At 48.1% G+C, this 19,904-nt stretch overlaps 6 protein-coding genes across 6 annotated transcripts; 3 read left to right on the top strand and 3 right to left on the bottom strand.

Annotated features, from left to right (window-relative positions):
- Positions 1 to 1,743: 1,743 nt before the first annotated feature.
- TRIVIDRAFT_191272 (uncharacterized protein) lies at positions 1,744 to 5,272 on the bottom strand (the record flags this gene model as incomplete). Its single annotated transcript, XM_014101259.1, has 6 exons — positions 1,744 to 1,946; positions 2,154 to 2,771; positions 2,823 to 3,809; positions 4,122 to 4,543; positions 4,691 to 5,021; positions 5,137 to 5,272. The coding sequence occupies 6 exons, from the start codon at positions 5,270 to 5,272 to the stop codon at positions 1,744 to 1,746; spliced, it is 2,697 nt and encodes an 898-aa protein (XP_013956734.1).
- Positions 5,273 to 7,003: 1,731 nt separating this feature from the next.
- TRIVIDRAFT_10875 (uncharacterized protein) lies at positions 7,004 to 9,921 on the top strand (the record flags this gene model as incomplete). The annotated part of the gene is made up of 2 exons (XM_014100865.2): positions 7,004 to 7,485; positions 7,548 to 9,921. The coding sequence occupies 2 exons, from the start codon at positions 7,004 to 7,006 to the stop codon at positions 9,919 to 9,921; spliced, it is 2,856 nt and encodes a 951-aa protein (XP_013956340.1).
- A 364-nt stretch (positions 9,922 to 10,285) lies between these two features.
- On the bottom strand, positions 10,286 to 15,144 carry TRIVIDRAFT_191274 (uncharacterized protein; the record flags this gene model as incomplete). Its single annotated transcript, XM_014101260.1, has 4 exons — positions 10,286 to 10,577; positions 10,617 to 13,325; positions 13,395 to 14,847; positions 14,904 to 15,144. The coding sequence occupies 4 exons, from the start codon at positions 15,142 to 15,144 to the stop codon at positions 10,286 to 10,288; spliced, it is 4,695 nt and encodes a 1,564-aa protein (XP_013956735.1).
- A 350-nt stretch (positions 15,145 to 15,494) lies between these two features.
- Positions 15,495 to 16,883, top strand: TRIVIDRAFT_29543 (uncharacterized protein; the record flags this gene model as incomplete). The annotated part of the gene is made up of 1 exon (XM_014101261.1): positions 15,495 to 16,883. One exon carries the CDS (start codon positions 15,495 to 15,497, stop codon positions 16,881 to 16,883), a length of 1,389 nt encoding a protein of 462 aa, XP_013956736.1.
- A 150-nt stretch (positions 16,884 to 17,033) lies between these two features.
- On the bottom strand, positions 17,034 to 17,965 carry TRIVIDRAFT_216043 (uncharacterized protein; the record flags this gene model as incomplete). Its single annotated transcript, XM_014101262.1, has 3 exons — positions 17,034 to 17,617; positions 17,678 to 17,776; positions 17,857 to 17,965. The coding sequence occupies 3 exons, from the start codon at positions 17,919 to 17,921 to the stop codon at positions 17,206 to 17,208; spliced, it is 576 nt and encodes a 191-aa protein (XP_013956737.1).
- Positions 17,966 to 18,214: 249 nt separating this feature from the next.
- TRIVIDRAFT_84001 (uncharacterized protein) lies at positions 18,215 to 19,284 on the top strand (the record flags this gene model as incomplete). Its single annotated transcript, XM_014101263.1, has 4 exons — positions 18,215 to 18,339; positions 18,403 to 18,470; positions 18,530 to 18,577; positions 18,649 to 19,284. 4 exons carry the CDS (start codon positions 18,304 to 18,306, stop codon positions 18,977 to 18,979), a joined length of 483 nt encoding a protein of 160 aa, XP_013956738.1.
- Between the last annotated feature and the right edge of the window lie 620 nt (positions 19,285 to 19,904).

The raw sequence follows: 19,904 nt of genomic DNA on the forward strand, positions 1-19,904 counted from the left end.
TTGCTATAGCCAGATTCCAACGTGTTTAAAGCGCCAGTGATGGACCACCATCACTATCATAAGTCGCCGCTAACGCAGTTACTGCACTCATGCATACTTTTCTTCAAAAATCTGCCGCCATGATCAATTACTTTCGACAATATATTTGGTTCACTATTCATCGTATTTTCATATGCAGCATGACGGGGTAGTTCTTTGAGATTTTCACCTTGGGGCTCTCCTCGCAAAACGCTGCCGCATTTTAACGAATACGATTCCTTGAGCAACAGAGTTTAGTCAGCAAAACTTAGTTCTTAGAAGAATTTTGGCCATATTCACCCTGAAAGACAGAAGCATAGTAAATAGTTGGCGAAGTATATGGTGCCATTTGATCTTTGCGGCTTGGTTGTGGAAAATTAACTTCAAAAGTCTATCGGACTTTGCCCCTGATAGCCTGGCTATATAAACATCATCTTCCCTCCAACGTCGGTATTTATTTCTCACCACACATACATCTTCTTATATCAAATTCAAGCAATTTTCACTCCACTATACTGCAGCCATCTAAATAATATCGGCTGGAATCTGAACCCATCTTTCCATAATCAACACCAAGATACCGACTTAATACCTTCTCTTCTTAAGCGACAATGTTCCAATTCCCTATAGCACTCAGGAGACACCTCAGTATCGCCTTCGGCCACTTTCTCATGGCTATATCGATAAGCTTTTGGTACATGTCATTCTGCATGGCAGCAGCATCGATGGCAAAGAGCTCGCAAAAACGACAAGGGGACTCTGAGAGGAGTATGTCGATAAATTATATGACCGGTATTAAAGAAAGTATAACTTTTTTTGTCTACGTTCTCCGCATATATCTTTACACGGAGATGTCAGAGTACCTGTATTGGTTATATCTCTATTTTCTTTTCGGGCGGAATACCCGCTTAACTGTGGATGGGTTTAAACCCGTAGACAACAAGTTGTGGCTGATTTGGGGGGCTGGACTATATTATGTAACTAAACGATGATGAAGAGCACATAAACAGGTGGAAATGACTAGGGCATCTAGAACAATATCTGGGAAACTTTGGCTCGAAATTGTGCAGGAATTTCCGGGAGCTACCTCTAGGGGAGATAAGAGTGCCTACATATATCCGGAAATGTTTGATTTAGGACGATACAGGCCCAATCACTCATATCAAATCGCCTAGCAATGAATAAACAATATTTTAAGAAATACTTTACGTAAATAGTAGATTCATCTGTTGTCTGGAGGTAAACCGTCGTCAGCTTTTCCCTACTCCACTCTGTAATTCTGTCACCACGAAAGATATACAAGAAGAACTAGTCTCCATTGGCGTACTACATAGAATCTATACTCATTGATAGAACGGCCGGAAATACATCACTGTTATGATTGGTCATAGCACCACATTGTGGACAAGAGGGTTCCATCACTGATGTTCCCGGGAAATCGGGTGAGCTTTTAAGCTTCCCTTTACTGATGAATGAGATAATTGATTCAAAGAACATACAAAATGTACAAGTGAATCTTTTGTCAAGATATTTGAAGGATACTGTGCAAGTTACTGAGTAATATACATTGGGTATCTGAGGATATGCTAGTCTTATAACGCATAGACAATATCGGCTCCCTTGGTCTTGAGAATGATGTTTTCGATATGAATCATTTCGTATCGAGGAGCTATTCTACCAAATGTCACGCTGCTCACATGCTTTAACGACGGTTGATTTGTCGAATCAAGCTTTAGAGCCAACTTCGACTTTGCGTGCTTTCTTTTCAACGGTGAACCAACTTGGTGGCTGTTCATCATCTCCTGGCTCAATACCCGGCAATGTATCGATACAAGCATCATCAGGATGAAATCTCATTGCTCTTGGTGTAGTGGGGTTGAATCTCGGTTTTGTAGATCTTGGCTCAGACTTAGAAGACGTGGTGTTGACTATAGACTTAATAAATGCGGTACGATGTATACCCATTTGCTCATCCGTGGGATTATATGAGATGCGGTTGTTAGATCCAGTCAATATATCAGCGGCAGTAGCCCCTTCGGTCAAGATTTGGTTCGCTCCCGCCTTCTTCGCTCCACCAGTTATAGCAAAACTCTGGTCAGTGCGGAATTCTGATGCCGCATCTCGGGTGAAATGACTCATTTGGCCAGAGGGATCAGATAACCGTTTTGAAGAGCCATTAGCAGAAACAGTTTGGCGACCATGAACCGGACAACTAGGACAACTAACAACCTCAACTCTCTCAAACTCTGATTCACCCCGGGTATTTTGAGCATGCGAACATTCATCATGAGATATCCTCTCGTCTGGTAACCGTTGTGATTCTTTGTCGTAAGGATGTCGCTTTCCAACTCGAGAGTGCAGTATAGTGTTTATAATAGAATCCGCAGAGGTAGCCCTATCAGCCTGAGGATCGAATTTGCCTGCATTGGTAGAGGTATCCCTGCGCTTAGGCTGACGGCCTCTGCTTACGGATCGTGTAGTAGCTTTCGGTGTGCCTCTATTAATCGGAGGGGACATGAGCATCTCTTTCGCATTGTTGGTAGATGCTTGATAACCGCTGGCATCGTTGTTGCCATTAGCACCCGGCTTAGGGTTACCATCAGACAGTTGTGAGCCCATATCATGAGCAGTTGTTCCAATTGCAGAATGACGATAATAATCTATTGCCACGGGGGTTGGTATGTATGCTCGAGTCCCTGGCCCTAATAGACTAGGGCTCGCAACAATGGGTATCAGGTGGCCCATTGCAGATTCTGCTCTACTGCTGTGTTGGCCATCGTTTCTAAGGTTTAATGATAAAGGACGGTCGATAGCTGGCCCAGTTTGCTGATTATCTGAGTTGTGCCTGTTTCTAGACTCCGCCCGTTGAGAGATTTGTTCAATGTGCTGCGATACTGCGCTTGGAATATTTTGCGGGCTCAATGATGAATCAGATCTCCCTCTAACCCCAGAGCGACTTGCATTGCGTGACTTTGGAGATGAAGGTCTTGAAGGATGCTTTTCCTTCTGAGTACTTGTAGTGGTACGCTGCGTCTGTGCTTCTGTGGACGATTTTGACTTTCCAGTTTTGTTAGACGATGTATTCGATCTTGGAGACTGCGAATATTTGGACCTGGTCTGCTGTGGCATTGAACCGCTGCTTATACTCTCATTCTCGTATGTTCTACTCGGTAATGTGGTGATATTTTTCATTGCTTCCCATGGAAAAGGTTCTGATTTCCGTCCGACCGGCGTACTGGGAGTCCATCCTCCACCAGAGACTGGGGTCCGAAATATACTGTCGTGTGGTCGCCAAAACCAGCGGGGTGACGCTGTGGATGCAGCAGCAAAAGGAGTTGTTGGAGAAAATGAATCAGTTTCGTGACTAATGGTAACATTGCCGCCATAGATGCATCGTTCGAAGTCGTTTTGAAAAGAATTCGAGGGATATCCACTCAGGGGAAGGCCGCTATGGGGATATGGTGTGCTGTCTTCTGGCGGTCTCGGATTGGAACGAATTGTTTGAGTTGAAACCTCTGATTCGTTTGACTTGATTGAATGCATTGACTCTGCAGACTTTATGGATGTAGCACTGGGAAGATTGTCTTCAGAACTGTGCTGATTTGATACCAAGGACGGTGGCTGCGGGATAACGAGTCGCGGGCGAACAGCCATGGGTGTTGGACTCGGCGCAGAAGGGGTTGGGATGTTGCCATCTGCCGCATTTATCGACTCATCATGACCAATCAAATCGTATAGAGGTGGAATCGAAATAGATGGCACTCGTCGTTTCTTTGTTTGCTTGGCGGAAGCTTTTTGCTGTGAGTCTCCAATTAACTGCGTGGGAGATAACTGTTTGCTTGTTGTAGGGTCTAACACTGTCGGTGAAATTGAGGTCTCGATAGACGAAAATTGATGAGCCTCGGAAGCGGATAGCGAAGAAAAAAGTGTATCATTAGGCCGTCCAGTGCCAATATGGCGTTTCATGTCCGCACCATTCAGATCTAGAGCTCCAGTGTCATGATTCGCCTTGAGGTAAGACAAAGCATCATCCGTGGAGGTGTGTGCGACTCCAGAGGTAACAGGAATCCGATCGTCGGCAACAGTAGGTGGCTGAAGCTCACCAATACGTTTGCCCAAGGCACCAGCATCTGGCCGATAAACCATTTTCGCATAAGGTGGATTAGTCGTATCAACAACAAGCAATTCTTTTTCACCTCTTCCCAGCAGGCCATAGACTTTAACTTCTCCCTCCTGTATGCCTATAACAGCACTTGTGCCTGCGTATGTTGCTTCGTCTTCGATGCCGGTACGATTGCAAAAGACGACGATAATTTCGTCGTCGTTGTTAGAGCGAATAATGGGTTCTAATCGTGTGACCCAATATGTCAACGTACTCATATCTGGTTCATTAGGCATTCGACTGAAGTGCCGGCGATCCTCTCTAGTCATCCATGCCATGGAAACGATGACCAAGTTGGATTCAACTTCGAGGACATGAAAGGCGAACTCAAATGCATGCCATGGCGCTTCGAACTTATAGGGACTAGTCAAGGTGATTTAGCACACAGCAAATTATATTTATAGGTGCGTGTTAAAAGCTCAACATCCGGTACTTACTTGATATCCATGCCTAATATCATAAGGTTAGTAAAATGGTGCCCAAACGGAAATCTAATTTCTTCTGGTAGACTCACAAATGCCGATAGAAGTATTGCCAAGCCCTGGGATATACCCATCATAGAATCCACGATTACCTTCTAGTGCCCATGATTCATCTGTATAATAAAGGAAAGACTTCCGGTAATTGGCGATTGTTTCGCCATCTCCATTCACAACAATGGCTGAGTTATAGTACTCGGGGCCAGTGGGCCAGTTGGGAGACACGTCGACTTTCTCTGGGTATCCAACGAGAACGGTACAGTTGTATTTCAAGGCCATCGTCCGAGCCCATAGCGCAGTAATACCTGAGCCTGAAGGCTCAAGAAATGGCGAGATGTCCTGTAAAGACTTGAAATTGTAGCCTAGTGGTAATCAGTTTACATAACTCGCTCAGAGCTTCGGTGCCACAATATACGAGGGGATTGATGGCAACAATATCAGGGGACTCGGCGAATAGATACAGAGCGCGATTCATACCAGAAAAAGCCAGCTCGGGCAAAACAAGAATGTCCAAGTCCTCCGGGTTTGCTTTTGAAAGAACTGCGTCGGCGCGGTTCAGGTTGTTGTCAACATCACCCACCTGGGGCGCAAACTGCAAGCACCCAATCCTCATCCTCGTTGAATCGCCGCACACCTCAAACTCAAGATAAGCAAGCCAGCCCCTTCCTTTTCTCCTAGCCTTCCGATAGTCGTAAATGTTAAGAGTAACTACCTGCCAGGTCTCCTGGTGCTTGTAAAAGTTCAATAGATATTGAAGAATGGGAAGAGGCTGGCTAGAGGCGCAGCAGGATGGATGTGAGGGGTGGAAGCCTTTTAGGGTGAAATGGGAGCCTCCCGATTATTTATTCCCCAGAGGTTTACGAAGGGGAAAACCCAGGAGAGCGCGGCTACAAGGAACAAAGTGCGAGTATTTTTTTGTACCTTTCCTGATTATTGCGCCTTTAAACAGGTAAGTAGGGAGGTCAGGAGACGGCGGAAACCCGTAGCATAGCTGTCCTTGACGAGTTCGCTGCCATTATGCATGTTGGTTGAACATCGTAGCAATGTAAAGGTGGGTACCAGGACCAGCCAACGGTAGGCCAATATTAACCGCTCGGAGACACCCCGCGGTACCCTAATCATCTGTTTTAGGCGTAGATTGGTAGAAGACCGAAAACACCTGCTGGGCGCAAACAGATGGTGGGAGACTTAGCCTATCAGAGCAAAGATAGAAGCACACTAATGAGGGAAAATAAGCCCATTATTCCTTCCAGGGCATGTAATTTCAACCAACAGTCGGATTGTCGAGGAATTCGTGGATCCAGTGTAGCAGCTTATCACACGAAAGTATTCTTGCACTCTGCAATCATGCCCGAACTTTTGAACTACCTACCTAGGTACCTATATTACCTACTACCTGGTAGGTAGGTTAGTACCTAAGTAGATACTTAAGTACTTTATATACCTACGTTTGTTTCAGGTAGCACTCGTACTTTAGCCTCTATGATACAGGTACTAAGTAGGTACCTAGTACTAAAGTACTATAGACACCTGTAGGTGCCTCGAAAGAGAGACGTTAGTACCTCCTACAGGACCTCAAGATACCTTATAGAATAGAGTACTTTAGAACTTACCTCCTACTAGGTGCCTAGGTAGTTAATACTAGGTACTACATTAGTACCTGTACTTATCTACTAGGTAGTACCTGTACCTAATCTTAGAAGTACCTTAATGTATATTAACACTCCGTATGTCGTTCCTCAATTCTGGAAATGCTTTAATATACTTAGGTACCTGTATGCACATCTAGTATGCCAGGTAATTGCACTTTCTGGTTTGCAACGAATATTCGATCATGCCATTATGGCCATAGTTGGCCGCCAAAGCCACCGGCGGCAACGAATGGGCAAAATGGCTGGCCGAGAAAATGAGGTTGGAAACTTACTAACCCACTACCGTAAATAGGTACCTTAGTACCTCAAGTACTCGAAGTACTTAAGTACTTAAGGTACTAAGGTACCTACCTTACCTATAGACAAATGCAGGTTAGAACAGGTATTTTAGTACAGGTACTAAGTACCTCTAAGGTGCCGGGCTGTAGTACAGTACAGTACCAGGGACAGGCCGTGAGAGAGCATTACTAACGAGTTTCCACATCACATGACGTATGTCAGCCTCAAGTCAATCGTCATTTTGGACAGCTCACCATCAAGCTTCCAGCTTGGTTATCATCGTTTTGACGACTCTTCCCCAGCGCAGCATAATGATCGTTTCTTCCCTCATCGCGTTGTTTTCGCCTTGACCGTCTGTAGCGGGCCGCTATCATCCCCGGCGGGATCTATAGCTGCCTGTCCATTCTTTCGCCATGGCTGCCTGGACGACGATTCTAGTAGCCTACCTCGTTGGCGGCATTACCTTTGTACCTTTGGTGGTTGCTTCGATATTCATTTACGGATACTATAATCTACCCTACCGACGCGTTCTCGGCATCCAAGATGATCACGACGAGGGCGACATTGTCCATCCCGGCGACGATACGACAGCGCTTGACGAAGCCAGGAGGGAGAGGAACAATAGCGAATCCAAGAGGGCAAACGCCGATATCGATGTCGCCGCTGGGTATTTTGCCGTCTGCCGTGAATACATACCCATGGGCATCAACGCAAAGCCCGTGGAGCGCTCAACACCCATCGGCTCGGCCACCGTAACCCCTACCAGTCCGAGCGTCTACCAGACAATGTATAGGAGTATATTCGATCGCAAGGCTGCTGCAAGCTCCATGGAGAATAGCAGCAGTGTTAGCCAGCGGCCCAAGAAGGCAGGTAATGTCTTCTACGTGGTGCTCAGGTACGCTTCCCCATACATCTCAGCCTGCGTAAAACACCTTCCCTTGTATTGACCAACTGCAGACATGGGCATCTTATGCTATTCGACGACGAGGAGCAGCTCGAAGTGCGACATGTGATTTCTCTAGCGCACCATAGAATAGGGCTATATTCGGGAGGCGACGTTACACCCGAAGGTGAATTGTTCATCAAACGTAACGCAATATCTCTGACGCGAAAAGCCAACGAACCTGATCATACGCCCGACAACCAAGGGTCAAAGCCGTTTTACCTGTTTTCGGAAAATTGCTCGGCCAAAGAGGATTTCTACTTTGCCATGCTGAAAAACCAACAGCATACTTTCGGTTTTGAACATGTTGCGCCAAACCCCAAACAGTTTGAACTCAAGTCCATCATTTCGCTTGTACAGAAGCTACACTCGTCAGAAGATCAGACACACTCGCGCTGGATTAACGCACTCATCGGTAGGATTTTCCTGGGCGTATACAAGACCCGAGATCTGGAATCGTTCATCCACGAAAAGATTACCAAGAAGATCTCGCGCGTAAAAACGCCTTCGTTCCTCACCAACATCAAGATCCAGCAGATAGACACGGGAGATGCTGCACCCTACCTCGCCAATCTGAAGCTAAAAGACCTCAACGTCGAGGGCGAATGCGTTGTAGAGGCCGATCTGAGGTACACCGGGAGCTTTCGGATTGAGGTTGCTGCCACGGCGAAGATCGATTTGGGGGCGAGGTTCAAAGTTCGAGAGGTAAATCTGATCTTGGCCGTGGTTCTTCGCAGATTGGAAGGACATGTTCTGTTCAAAATCAAACCGCCCCCCAGCAACAGAATATGGTTCTCCTTCCAGACAATGCCAAAGTTGGAGATGACCATCGAGCCCATTGTCAGCTCGAGACAAATCACCTATACCGTCATCACTCGTCAGATAGAAAATCGCATCAAGGAAGTCTTTGCTGAGACATTAGTTCAGCCGTTCTGGGATGACGTTCCATTCTTTAACACGGAACACAAACACTTGAGAGGCGGAATATTTGAAGGAGACGATGCAGTCAAGTCCTCTCCGCAACCTGCCGAAACCTTGGCTCAGGTTGGCGATGGTGAAATACCAGATGTTCTCGACGCCGGCGTTGCCCAACCCTCTGACGATACTCAATCCATAGAGAAGAGCCAAACAATGACAGTAGTCGATCCTCTCGAGCCAGCACCAAGTCCACTCGAGAAAAAATCAGACAAAGTAGGAATCGCCTTGCCGGCTCTGGCGTCCTCAACCAGCGTGGATCTGGCGCCTCCAGCCCCAGTCCATTCTCCCAGGATTGTTAAAACATCTACGGAGCCCATTGTCGGGACAGAAATAACCCATGCTGATCTGTTTAAGCCCTCAACATCTCCACCAGACTATGCCATCAACCATATTGCGGCACTGCGCTCTAGATCCCAGGACACCTCACCGATACCAATACCAATTACAAGGAAGTTGTCACAGTCCACTCTGGTCTCTAGACGATCTTCCTCTTCTTCAAAGGAGGCGCACGGCAACTCTGGCGCAGACGACGATATAAATGCCAACCACAAGCCTGCGCCGCAACCACTGCAACATTATGCGGTATCATCCTCCGGAGCAACGACGGGCTCTGAACCGGATCTCTCTAGATCCTCTACCGCTAGCTCCATAAAATCCCAGGCAGGCCCGTTTAGCCGTAGCCTGTTCCAAAAACGAGAACCTCCCCATACCACAGCAGCAACTTCTCTCGAGGGTGAGGCCACGGGGCAAAAGCGGAATACTTTGGCAGCAGTCACAAATGCAGCTGCGCAGGCAAGGCAATGGGGGTGGAATGCTATCCAGAGACAAAGAGAGGCCATGAGGAACAATGACAAGAATGTCCCCGTCGACTTGAGCCAGCCTATGGGCCGAGGGCAGCCCCTTCCGCCACCAGGGACACCACTTCCAATGCCAACAAATGGAGGCACCAAGATAGGGCCTGTTCCCACGTCAAAGCGACGGTCCCCTCATTTAATCTTTGAGGATCAGGCTGCTCTTGTGGCTGAAGAAAGTCAGGGTGCTGTACCTTCTCCCGGGAGACATCACTCCCCACCGCGGAGAAGGAGACAAGATAGCCAGCAAGAGGAAGAAGACAGCCCAAATATCCTCATTGTTGCTGCGCCAGATGATTCACAACCTACGACGCCTGCGATCGAGGATGAGTCACACCAGACCGAGCTTTGGAATAGAGACTTCCCAGAGATGCAGCAACAGAGCGACAACGATATCAGTGGCATCAAATCTGCAACTCTCACCCCTGCGAATGACACACCCAAAGGCTTGGACGCAGAGATTTCTCACACTGCGAGCCGACCTATTCCACCAAGCCCGTCAGCTTTCGCAGAGCCGAATGACGATGATGATTATTCCGCATGGATGGTGGACGACTAGAATTTGACATGCCATGTCTAGGCACCCGGTTCTCTCAATCTTGCATATTGCCATCAGATAAGGCTTTTAACGCCGAGCATTTTCTTCTTCCTCTTTTTTGTTATAGATTTACTTGTACAAGACGAATAGACGGATAGGTAACTAAGTAGGCCGAAAGCGCACAGAGCAAATCTTAGGCTAAGTGGGATGGTTCATTTTTTGTAATTAGCGCTGGCGTTTAGGTAGGGGAAGCATCAAATAGTACAGTATGAATGGATAGATTTCCCATTAATCCAGTGGCATCCCAGTTATTTCGTCAGTTTCTATCAGTTTCTATCAGTGACCAACAGATATTGCATCTTCCTTCAAGTCTCGGGTATCCAGGTTACCAATTCAACGAAAGGCCCCCCATCTTGGCATTCAACTCGTGGATCACAGGTATCGTTACTGCTTGCTCATGAAGCATCTTGTTCTTCAGTTTCATGCGAGTCCAAAACACGGGACAGTCATGGCTATCGCATCCAACCTCTTCCAGAGGGCCGACCCCCTCGCAGCCTTGGCAGACGCGTAGTATTTCGTCGTATTTGCGTTCCGCCGCCGTTAATCTCGACTGCAGAGTCAGCAGCGAGGCAGGTATCCTGGCATAGCAGAACCGGCAAAGCGACATATTCGCGGTGCTGGCAATTTTTCTTCCGCAGACCATGCAATTCACCGACCGCAAATATGCCTCCAATGTCCGTTTCTTGTGTCCCAGCCCTTTGGTCCGGTGGATACGCCGTATCTTTGGCATCGTGTCATACCACTGTCTCACGTTGGCGCCAACGAGGTTGAATATTCGCTCCAGGGGAGGTATCAGGTTCTTGGATATATAATAGTCTGCATCCAGCTGCCAGTGAGGGTTGCGAAGTAGCTCCTCTGGCGAGACGCACCGATCGATGAGCCGAGCACCTGGCGCTCCTGTTATTACCAGATACGGGACTCGTTCGCCATACTGCGGTTCTGCTCTGGCATCCTTCAGCATCTTCCTTGCACTGATTAGTGCCCCTGCAGGCGGTAGGCCATTCTCAGAGTAGGAGCCGAGACGGACTTCTTTGGCAAAGAAGAAGTCTTGAATTGACACCTTGCCACGCATCACTTTATTGCATTGTTTCCGAAAGTAGTCTTTAATTTGGCTCAGGTCCGCCGTTTCAAAGAGGAGCCTCAAGGCCTTCTCTTCAATCTTCTGCTCCGCGGAAGTACCGTCACGGCGGACGGTTTCTATGCCTTTGGCATCAAACTCGGGCGTCGTCTGATCCTTAGTCTCGTATTTGTATCCAACATACCGCTTTTTAGCAAGTAGGACACAAGGGTGATAGACTTTCTCGAATTTGAGCTTGATTGGTTTAGGGTTCCTTTCCGTGATGGCCTGGGCAATCTCCTGGCCGATGGCGAATGCCTCGTCTCTTGATCTCCCTTTGAGGTAGATGAAAAGGCTGTCGGTATCTCCATACACCACCTCTGCTCCCCATCGCTCCACCGAATGAATGTAAGCGGTGGCTCTCTCCAGTGTTTCACGACCAGTTTGTACAATACTATCCGCAATTTCCGAGCACGGCATTCGACCCGAGAACGAGGCAGAAGTGTAGCCATAGGTCACATTAGCGAGCAATTTCAAGGCAAGTTGTCTGTTGTTCAGCAGCTGCTGCAGAGTCTTATCGTCTTGGTCCTGTTTCATTCCGCTTTTGACCATTATTCTCGTCTCCAGGATTTCTGTCAACATTTTGGCGAGTAGAGATTTCCGAACCTCGGCTTTCACATACATCATTCCATTTGGCGCAATGTTGATATGATCCCCCAACAAACTTAAAAGGCCATCTTGTCTTTTGTACTCGGAGAAACCCATTTTACTCTTGCCGCGCCAATCTGTGATCCGCCCTAAGAAAGTTGAATAGCAATAATTGTACGCAATCATGACGCTTGGGTACAGGCTTTGGAAATCAAGCACAATCAGTGGGCTGCTGTAAAAGGCGCTCTGAGGCTCCATTACCAACGGTAAACACTCGAGAGCGTTCTGTTGGCCGACCTGCTTTCGACTCGGTGAGACAAGCATAAAGTTCTCTGGTTTTGCAATCCTAAACATGATGGATTCAACTTTGAACTGCGAGCCCCGGGAGAACACGGAGAAGAAGTCCACTCCAAGAAGCCTTGCCTGCTCGCTAGTCCTCGAAATTAGCTCGTTGGATTCAAGGATCTCCAGGTCCAGTCTGGTCCGCGTCCGGTAGTATCTCAGAAGCCTATTCAAGTCCTGAGCTCTGCCACTGCGATGCCAGGATGTGAGAGACTTCCATGAATAATGTGGAATTCGACGGTGTAAAAGATGCCACACCACATTTTCCATGGTATACTGGAGAAGATTGACTTCACCACGCATGGCCCTCCATATATTGATCATGTGCCTCCCTGTTACTCGAATCGTCGAGGTTGTGTTGAAGCCCCACTGATCACTCTCTTTACCAAATCGCCCCTTGGACTGCGCCTTCATCCTTGAGAATTCATTGCAAAGGTCGTAATCATACTTCAGCCTGCCCCGTTCAATTAGATAACCCCATGAACCGCCATGGACTTCGTAACCAGTGAGTATGTCCGGGTCGTAGAATCTGACAATCTCAACCATTCGATTAAGAAGATCCAATTCTGAGGACTCTTGAACCACTTCATCAGGTACTGCGCTTCTTATTTGCCCAGCCAGGATATCGTCGACGGAGAGGACCAAAATCCCCGACTTTGATGATCCTAGCAGCTCATTTGTAGCGTTACCAGTTGCTTCGTCGTCCTTCCAATGCCAAAAAATGCACTGAATCTCGTCTTCCTCGGGATTGGGAACGAAATTCCCTCTTGTATTTACGTGGATTTCGAGGCTCATCGTGCTCATGTATTGAGCCTCATGCGGTACGGCCGCCGAGGGCTGTTTTTGGCTGTATTTAAAGTCGTACTTGGATTTTGGCGTTGGTCCGTCTATTTGAGAGAGCCATGGACGACTTGGTCTTGGTTTTGTTGTTGGAATGCCAGTTGCACCATTCTGAATCGTCCACTCGGCAACTTCATCATAAGAAGGCGCGGGTTGCGCAATCTCCCAGCTTCTCCACGAGCACCGCTTCCTCAATTGTTGATCATCTTGCCGCATACGAGCCTTATAGGAGAGTCCTGTCTCAGCACTAGGGTTCCAGGCTGGCGAAGTATTGCCCGTTGGGTCAAACTCGGGCAGGAATGGCAGGGTATCACTGATAAGCTGGAACTCCTTGCCGGCGTATTCCCGTCGACGTAATGAAAGATCTTTCTCATTACTATAAAAGGCATCCTGGTATATGACACCTGGTAGGTTGTATTCACTTTTCCAAGTAACATCAGCAACAGAAGGCGGATGGATCGCATAAGTCACAGAGCGACTGAATGCCTTGGATTCTCCCCAATTTAAATCGCGCTGTGATAATTCGGAAATGTTAGTGGAGTCTAACAAGTCAGATTGCGCTTCATAAGAAGAGCCTAATTCATCCGCCTCTGATAAAAGAGGTGAAGATCTCCCCGGGGATGCAGCACCATGCTTGGCCCTTTTGGCAACGTTGCCATCTGATGGCCATGCTGCCGTCCGTTTGTTCGTAGCTTTGATACTTTGACTGGCCACAGCCCCCCGGTCTTGATTATAGGTGAGCTGGTTGCGCTGCGCAGCTTCAATCAGTCTAGATGGCAACGGGATTCGTGGAATCTGGCCGGTTATGAGACCGCTTTCGACAACCCCTAGGATCTGCGTGGTATATCTCACAGTTTCGATCTTCTTGCTGAATTGCACCGTCAGAGGTTTAAGGGATACGATATCGACACTTTCCACTGCTACATCTTGATGCTTCGCTACAGCATCCTGCTCTAAATCGGACCCATCCGAATCTGTTGCGGGCAGGGTATCTCCATCTACTTGAGACAGCTGAAGTTTCACTTCGTCGACCTCAATACTGCTACTAGGATCTTCGTTTGGCTGTACTACACTTGGCGAAATCCCAAGTATAGGCAATAAATTGGAAGGGTGGAGATCTTCAACGGACTGTAAAGCGGTTTTTACAGAGCTTCCATGCGGCGATGGTCTCAAGAATGTATCCAGGCTTAACTCTGACGGGTGGCATTGCTCCCTTTCTTGGGAAATCAAGAATTCCACCTTTCGGCGATATTCTTCCTCATGCAGCCATGCCTGCAGCTGGGACGATCGAGGCTCCGCCGACATCGACACTAGGGCTTCTCGTGGAAAAGAGGATCCTAAATGCTGGAAAGACATTTGGCTGGATAAAATTTGATGCTGGCGCCTTCGAGCCTCGGCCTTCCAAAGTCCAGCCATGCTGGAGACCAATTTGACATCCCCAGTTGGGGGATTTATAAACTCAGTAAAGTCATGGTGAAGCCGTCGTTCTTTGACTTTTTCTCTGTTGGCAATATTTTGGGCAGCGATATCGACTTCAAGCGAGCAATAACTTTCCCGAGGGAGTGTGAGTTCATTCGTAACGAATGCGGTGGGGATAGTGTGTTCATTCCATAAATATGAAGACGTGGCGGTATTCCCATGATGCGCAGGAACTGGAGATCTGAAGTATGTCTGCGAGGACTCGACGTAGTCACATCCGTATAAGTTGTAGTCAATCATGAATTGGAGGAGATATTGGAGATGTGCTTCGTACGGCTGGAATTTTCGCTTCATAATAACGCCTTGCTGTAGCAGATCCGCCAACCGTGTCATGACAAGGGGATTGAACATGTAGATCTTGAGGAAGGATTTATAACCAACGGAGTATCCATAGAACGGTATTCCTTTCACCAGCGTGATTCGCGCAACAAACTTGGCCTTGTCTCCATATTGATCGCGTCGGTAACTTATAGACAGCGCATGATCGATGGAGAGGTGCAAGCGGTATATAAATGCTCCAACTATCGATGGTATCCTTTAGCCACAGGTTTGGCCGGCGCCACACCGCAAAGCTCACCTGCATCTTGATTCAAGTTGCCATCATATTCCACATATAGATAAGGGAATACCCCATGCACATGAGCGCAAACCTTCTGGCCGAACTCGGTCGAACCAAATATCCGAATCACGGGCACTCTGGTTGCATTCAAGGGCGGGGGTCCTTGGATTTGGACATCATTGCGAAGCGGCGGATCATGTCTGCTGGGCAAAGCTTGATAATGATCAATGCAATTCAAACGAACGCGAAACAAGCCCATTCTCATCGAATAAATCCATAAGACTGCGCTCGACTCGAGAGAAAAGCCGGAGAGTGGACGATCGAATTGCCTCGCGGTTAATCACAAGTTCATGATAGAGGCGTGTCAAGGTCGCGTCATTGGTGGGGTCTCTCAAGCGCGTGATCACGTGTCGATAACGACCTATCAATCTGCTTTACTGACATTCGAGGTGCTCGTTTCGCGACCAATGAATGACTTGAACTTCTCCCAGCTTATCCTGTTTCTTCACGCTGCCGAACATCGCTCAAATCATCATCCTCTTTCTTTTGCAGCCTGCAGCTTGAATAAAATAATCGGCCTGTTCCCTCATCATCGCCCATTCAAGAACCATGCCGCCACCTCGAAAACCCGAAACAGGCGCAGCGTCGAAGGAGGAAAACATCTACATCCCTTCGTTCATTAGCAAACGGCCCTTCTATGCCGGCGAAGAAGGAGATGACAATGACTACCTCAAGCATCAGCGTCGCGAAGAGAAAAACGAAAAGTCGCAATGGTACGACCGTGGCAAGAAGGCTGGACCGGCCGCGACCAAGTATCGAAAAGGCGCCTGCGAAAACTGTGGATCGATGACACACAAAGCCAAAGACTGCCTGAGCCGACCAAGAGCAAAGGGTGCCAAGTGGACAGGCAAGGATATTCAGGCGGACGAAATCATTCAAGATGTCAAGCTGGGTTGGGATGCCAAACGAGATCGCTGGAATGGGTACGATGCCAGAGAATATCGCAAAGTTATCGACGACTACAACCAGATGGAAGATCTGCGAAAACAAGCGAAAAAAATTACCAATGGCGATGACGATGACGAGAAGGATGATGGCGACAAATACGCTGAAGAAAACGACATGAGCAAGCATCAAAGCACGGCAACAAGGCAGCTTAGAATACGAGAAGACACCGCCAAGTATCTCCTGAATCTTGACCTTGAATCTGCGAAATATGACCCCAAAACCAGAGCACTCGTCAACTCTGGTGCGACAGCAGATAAGGCAGCCGACTTATTTGCAGAGGAAGGCTTCATGAGATCATCTGGTGATGCTGGAGACTTTGAAAAGGCGCAAAGATACGCGTGGGAAGCACAAGAGAAAAGTGGCGATACATCACAACACTTGCAAGCCAATCCCACAGCTGGTGCCTTTTTCCGCAAAAAGCAACTGGAAGAAGCGGAGCAGAAGCGCATGGAAAGGGAACAGAAGCTTATGGACAAGTACGGCAGCGATGGGCATAAATCAATGCCGGCTGCATTGCGAAATATGGCCATGTCAGAGTCAGAAATGTTTGTTGAATATGATGAGGCTGGCCTTATCAAAGGAGCCCCCCTAAGGAGCGCAAAATCCAAGTATATGGAAGATACCTTGATCAATAACCATACATCTGTTTGGGGCAGCTGGTGGTCAAATTTCAAATGGGGCTACGCATGTTGTCACTCGTTCATCAAGAACAGTTATTGTACTGGTGAGGAGGGCAAAGGAGCGTGGGAGGCTGCCGAGCGCCAGCGGTTCGGTGCCCCTGTCTTGGATCAGGAGACTGAACCCATGTCTGCGGAGAAAGAAGAGTCTGAATCAGGATCAGGGCTTCAAAGTGCAAAGACCAAGAAGCGTACGCAGGCGGAGATGATGAATGGGGTTTCAGAGGCTGAAATGGATGAGTACCGCCGAAAGAGGACCGTTGCTCAGGATCCGATGGCAAACCTGTTGGGCAAGGACGAGCTCTTAAGCTGATGGATATCACTCTGTACATAAAGTCATTCTCATGATTAGCGGTATTCTGTCTACACATGCTCCTTAAGCCAGTACTACAAGGGAACTTTATGGACATTGGTATCATGCACTTCATTCACAACAGGCGCAGCATTCCTTGTTTACAAAAATCATGTCCAATCCCAGTGGCAATTACGTTTCAAGTTTTTTTTTTTTAAATCATTCCATTGTATCCTTTGGCCAACGCCGAAAGCTAGGAAGAGAAACCTTTTTTTCCTGCTTGTGATATCCTTCAGTCACCAGCTTCGTATGCAGGAGAGTCATTAGCACACTTATGATGCATCTACTCGTCATCCTCCTCCTCCTCGCCATCCTCGCCCTTCTCGGCGGCCTTGGCCTTCTTTCTGCGGACACGACCAGCACGGCCGCTGCCAAATGGTGAGGTCAAGGCGAAGTCAATGTGCTTCTGGGAGTCGAGACGGACAATGAAGGAGGGAACATTGACGATCTGCTTGCCGACACGGATGTGGCGCTGGCGAATCAGAACACGGGCGTGGTGAATGGACTTGGCGAGGCCAAGCTTGTAGACGCAGGTCTGCAGGCGGCGCTCCAAGAAATCCTCAATCTTCAGGGCCAGCACGTAATCGAGCTTCATGCGAGACTCGTCGAGAACACCGACACGGACGAGACGGCGAATCAGGGCGTTGCCTTCGAAAAGTCGCTTGGGGTCCTTCTCGTCGAGGGTAAGAAGCTGACTGCAAGGAATTGGCCATTAGCTATCGAAACGCTGCGAGGTGGCCATAGCGACGACTTACCGGGCAGCACGACGGATCTTGGACAGAGTCAAACCGACTCGCCAGACCTCACGCTTGTTGCGCAGGCCATATTCACCGACGAGCTTCAGCTCCGAGTCCCTGATGAAAACATGTCAGTTTCCTTGTCACTATCGACTTAAACAGAGCCATGCTCTAGTTCAGTGGCCGGTGATACTGACAGACGAGCAGACTCGAAGGGTCGACGAGGGACACGCGAGGTCTTGGAATGCGCACGAGGGGCCATTCTGTATACGGTCAGAGATTGTGACTTGAATCGCCAGAATTGAGAATCTCAGACTCACTTGACTTGCTTCCTGGAGTGGTGGCTGCTGGTGAACTTTTGCGCAGGTGATCTCGAAAATCGTCAAGGTTGTGTGGATAGGAAATTTGGCGCCGAAAAATTACGCACGTGATCCCTAGCAGCGAGCCCTAAGCCGGGCTGCATGTGGCATGTCCGCCAAATCCCACAATCCTGCCCTATCACCACGGCGGAAAAAAAAATTAAGTGGATTATCTAAGCATATTCGCTTCCACACGCCGTGCGTAATTTCACCACGCCAAATTAGCAAAGCTTCACCTCCATCCTCGTCAATCCTCGAACGAATATCGACGGCAATTAAGGCGCGATGGGTCACTCTTACGGAAAGCGAGCGGGCACTCGAGTTGGTCTATCCTCTCTGCAATGAAGTGGTGATGTGAAAACATCGTTGCTAACAAGTACGCAGTATGCCTTCAGCAGGGACTTCCGCCGCAAGGGCATGATCGCCCTGAACACCTACCTGAAGGTGTACCAGTGAGTCCAGCCCGAAAATCTTTGGTGCTCGAAAATCAAATCGACTAACAATTGTCCAGCGTCGGTGATATTGTCGACATCAAGGCCAACGGTGCCGTGCAGAAGGGGTAAGGAAGCCTTGTACTTTGGAGTTTGGACATGGCAGGATTCATGAGGAAAACTAACACCTTTTGCACAGCATGCCCTACAAGGTCTACCACGGCAAGACTGGCGTTATCTACAACGTCACCAAGAGCGCCGTCGGTATCATCATCTACAAGAAGGTCAAGCACCGCTACATCGAGAAGCGCATCAACGTCCGAATCGAGCACATCCAGCCCTCTCGATCCCGTGAGGACTTCATCAAGCGAGTCAAGGCGAACGCGGCGGCCAAGAAGCAGGCCAGAGCCGATGGCGTGACTGTCCAGGTTAAGCGACAGCCTGCTCTTCCCCGAGAAGCCACCACGGTCTCTCTGACTGACAACCCTCCCGAGACCGTTGTTCCTCTGGCATACGAAACTACTATCTAAGGGAATTGGTCGGTGTGGTGCTTGCTTCGGTTTTTCTTATGGTGTTGCGTTCGGATGGAAAAGAACTCAGCATGTGACCAAGGTCTGCATTTTTTTTATTTGATGTTCATAGCAAATGAGACAATATGACATCGACAAAGAGTGCATCTATTCTCCGTGAATACCCCTCTTGGAAGAGTCGAGTATCCATATAATTTGTACAACCTGTGCAGTGTCTCCCATTATCCCGTGGTAACAGGCTGGTTTTAGACACAATGGGAACTGAGGCTGAAGACATGACCAAATACAATTAGTGATTTTATGATGATTAGTCCCTTTCCAGTGAGAGCTGCAAATTTTGAAGACTTTTGAGCTGGACGCTGGCTATGTAAGCCATCTGCTCATCAGAACATATAAGTACCCCTTCTTCATGTTGACTCGACTCTCGGTCTCCTACCTGGGTAAGCATCTGAATCCGTGGGTTCGCAGTAGATGCTCGTTCGTTGAATCGCATCGTGATCTTTATGGAGAATAGTATAGTGCCATAGTGGGAGATGTGGCATACAAATGGCAACGCCTTGGTAATGTTCTCATTGCATTTTGGCTACTACCTACCTAGGTAGGTAGGTACCTATGGTAACCATGTACAACAATATGAGTAACTGCAGTGGCCGGATTTTTACAAATTTGGCAAAGAGAGAACAAAGGCTTGAATGTACCTACCTACTAATTCACCATCGCTGCCGCTCGATACTGTACTTGAGGCCATTGAGTTCCATAGGTAAGAATCACCATACCTCTCTTCCAATACCAAAATACAGCCCTGCCACCTCCATCGAAAATCACTGATAATTTCCCCCCTAATTATCAACACCCAATCTGAGCCATGATCATTAATTACCCTGGAGGAACTAAATCTTATGGACGGATTATGTAATTTGAAGCA

This window comes from Trichoderma virens, assembly GCF_000170995.1.
Source record: "Trichoderma virens Gv29-8 chromosome Unknown TRIVIscaffold_6, whole genome shotgun sequence".
In the NCBI taxonomy this organism is placed as follows: Eukaryota; Fungi; Ascomycota; class Sordariomycetes; order Hypocreales; family Hypocreaceae; genus Trichoderma; species Trichoderma virens.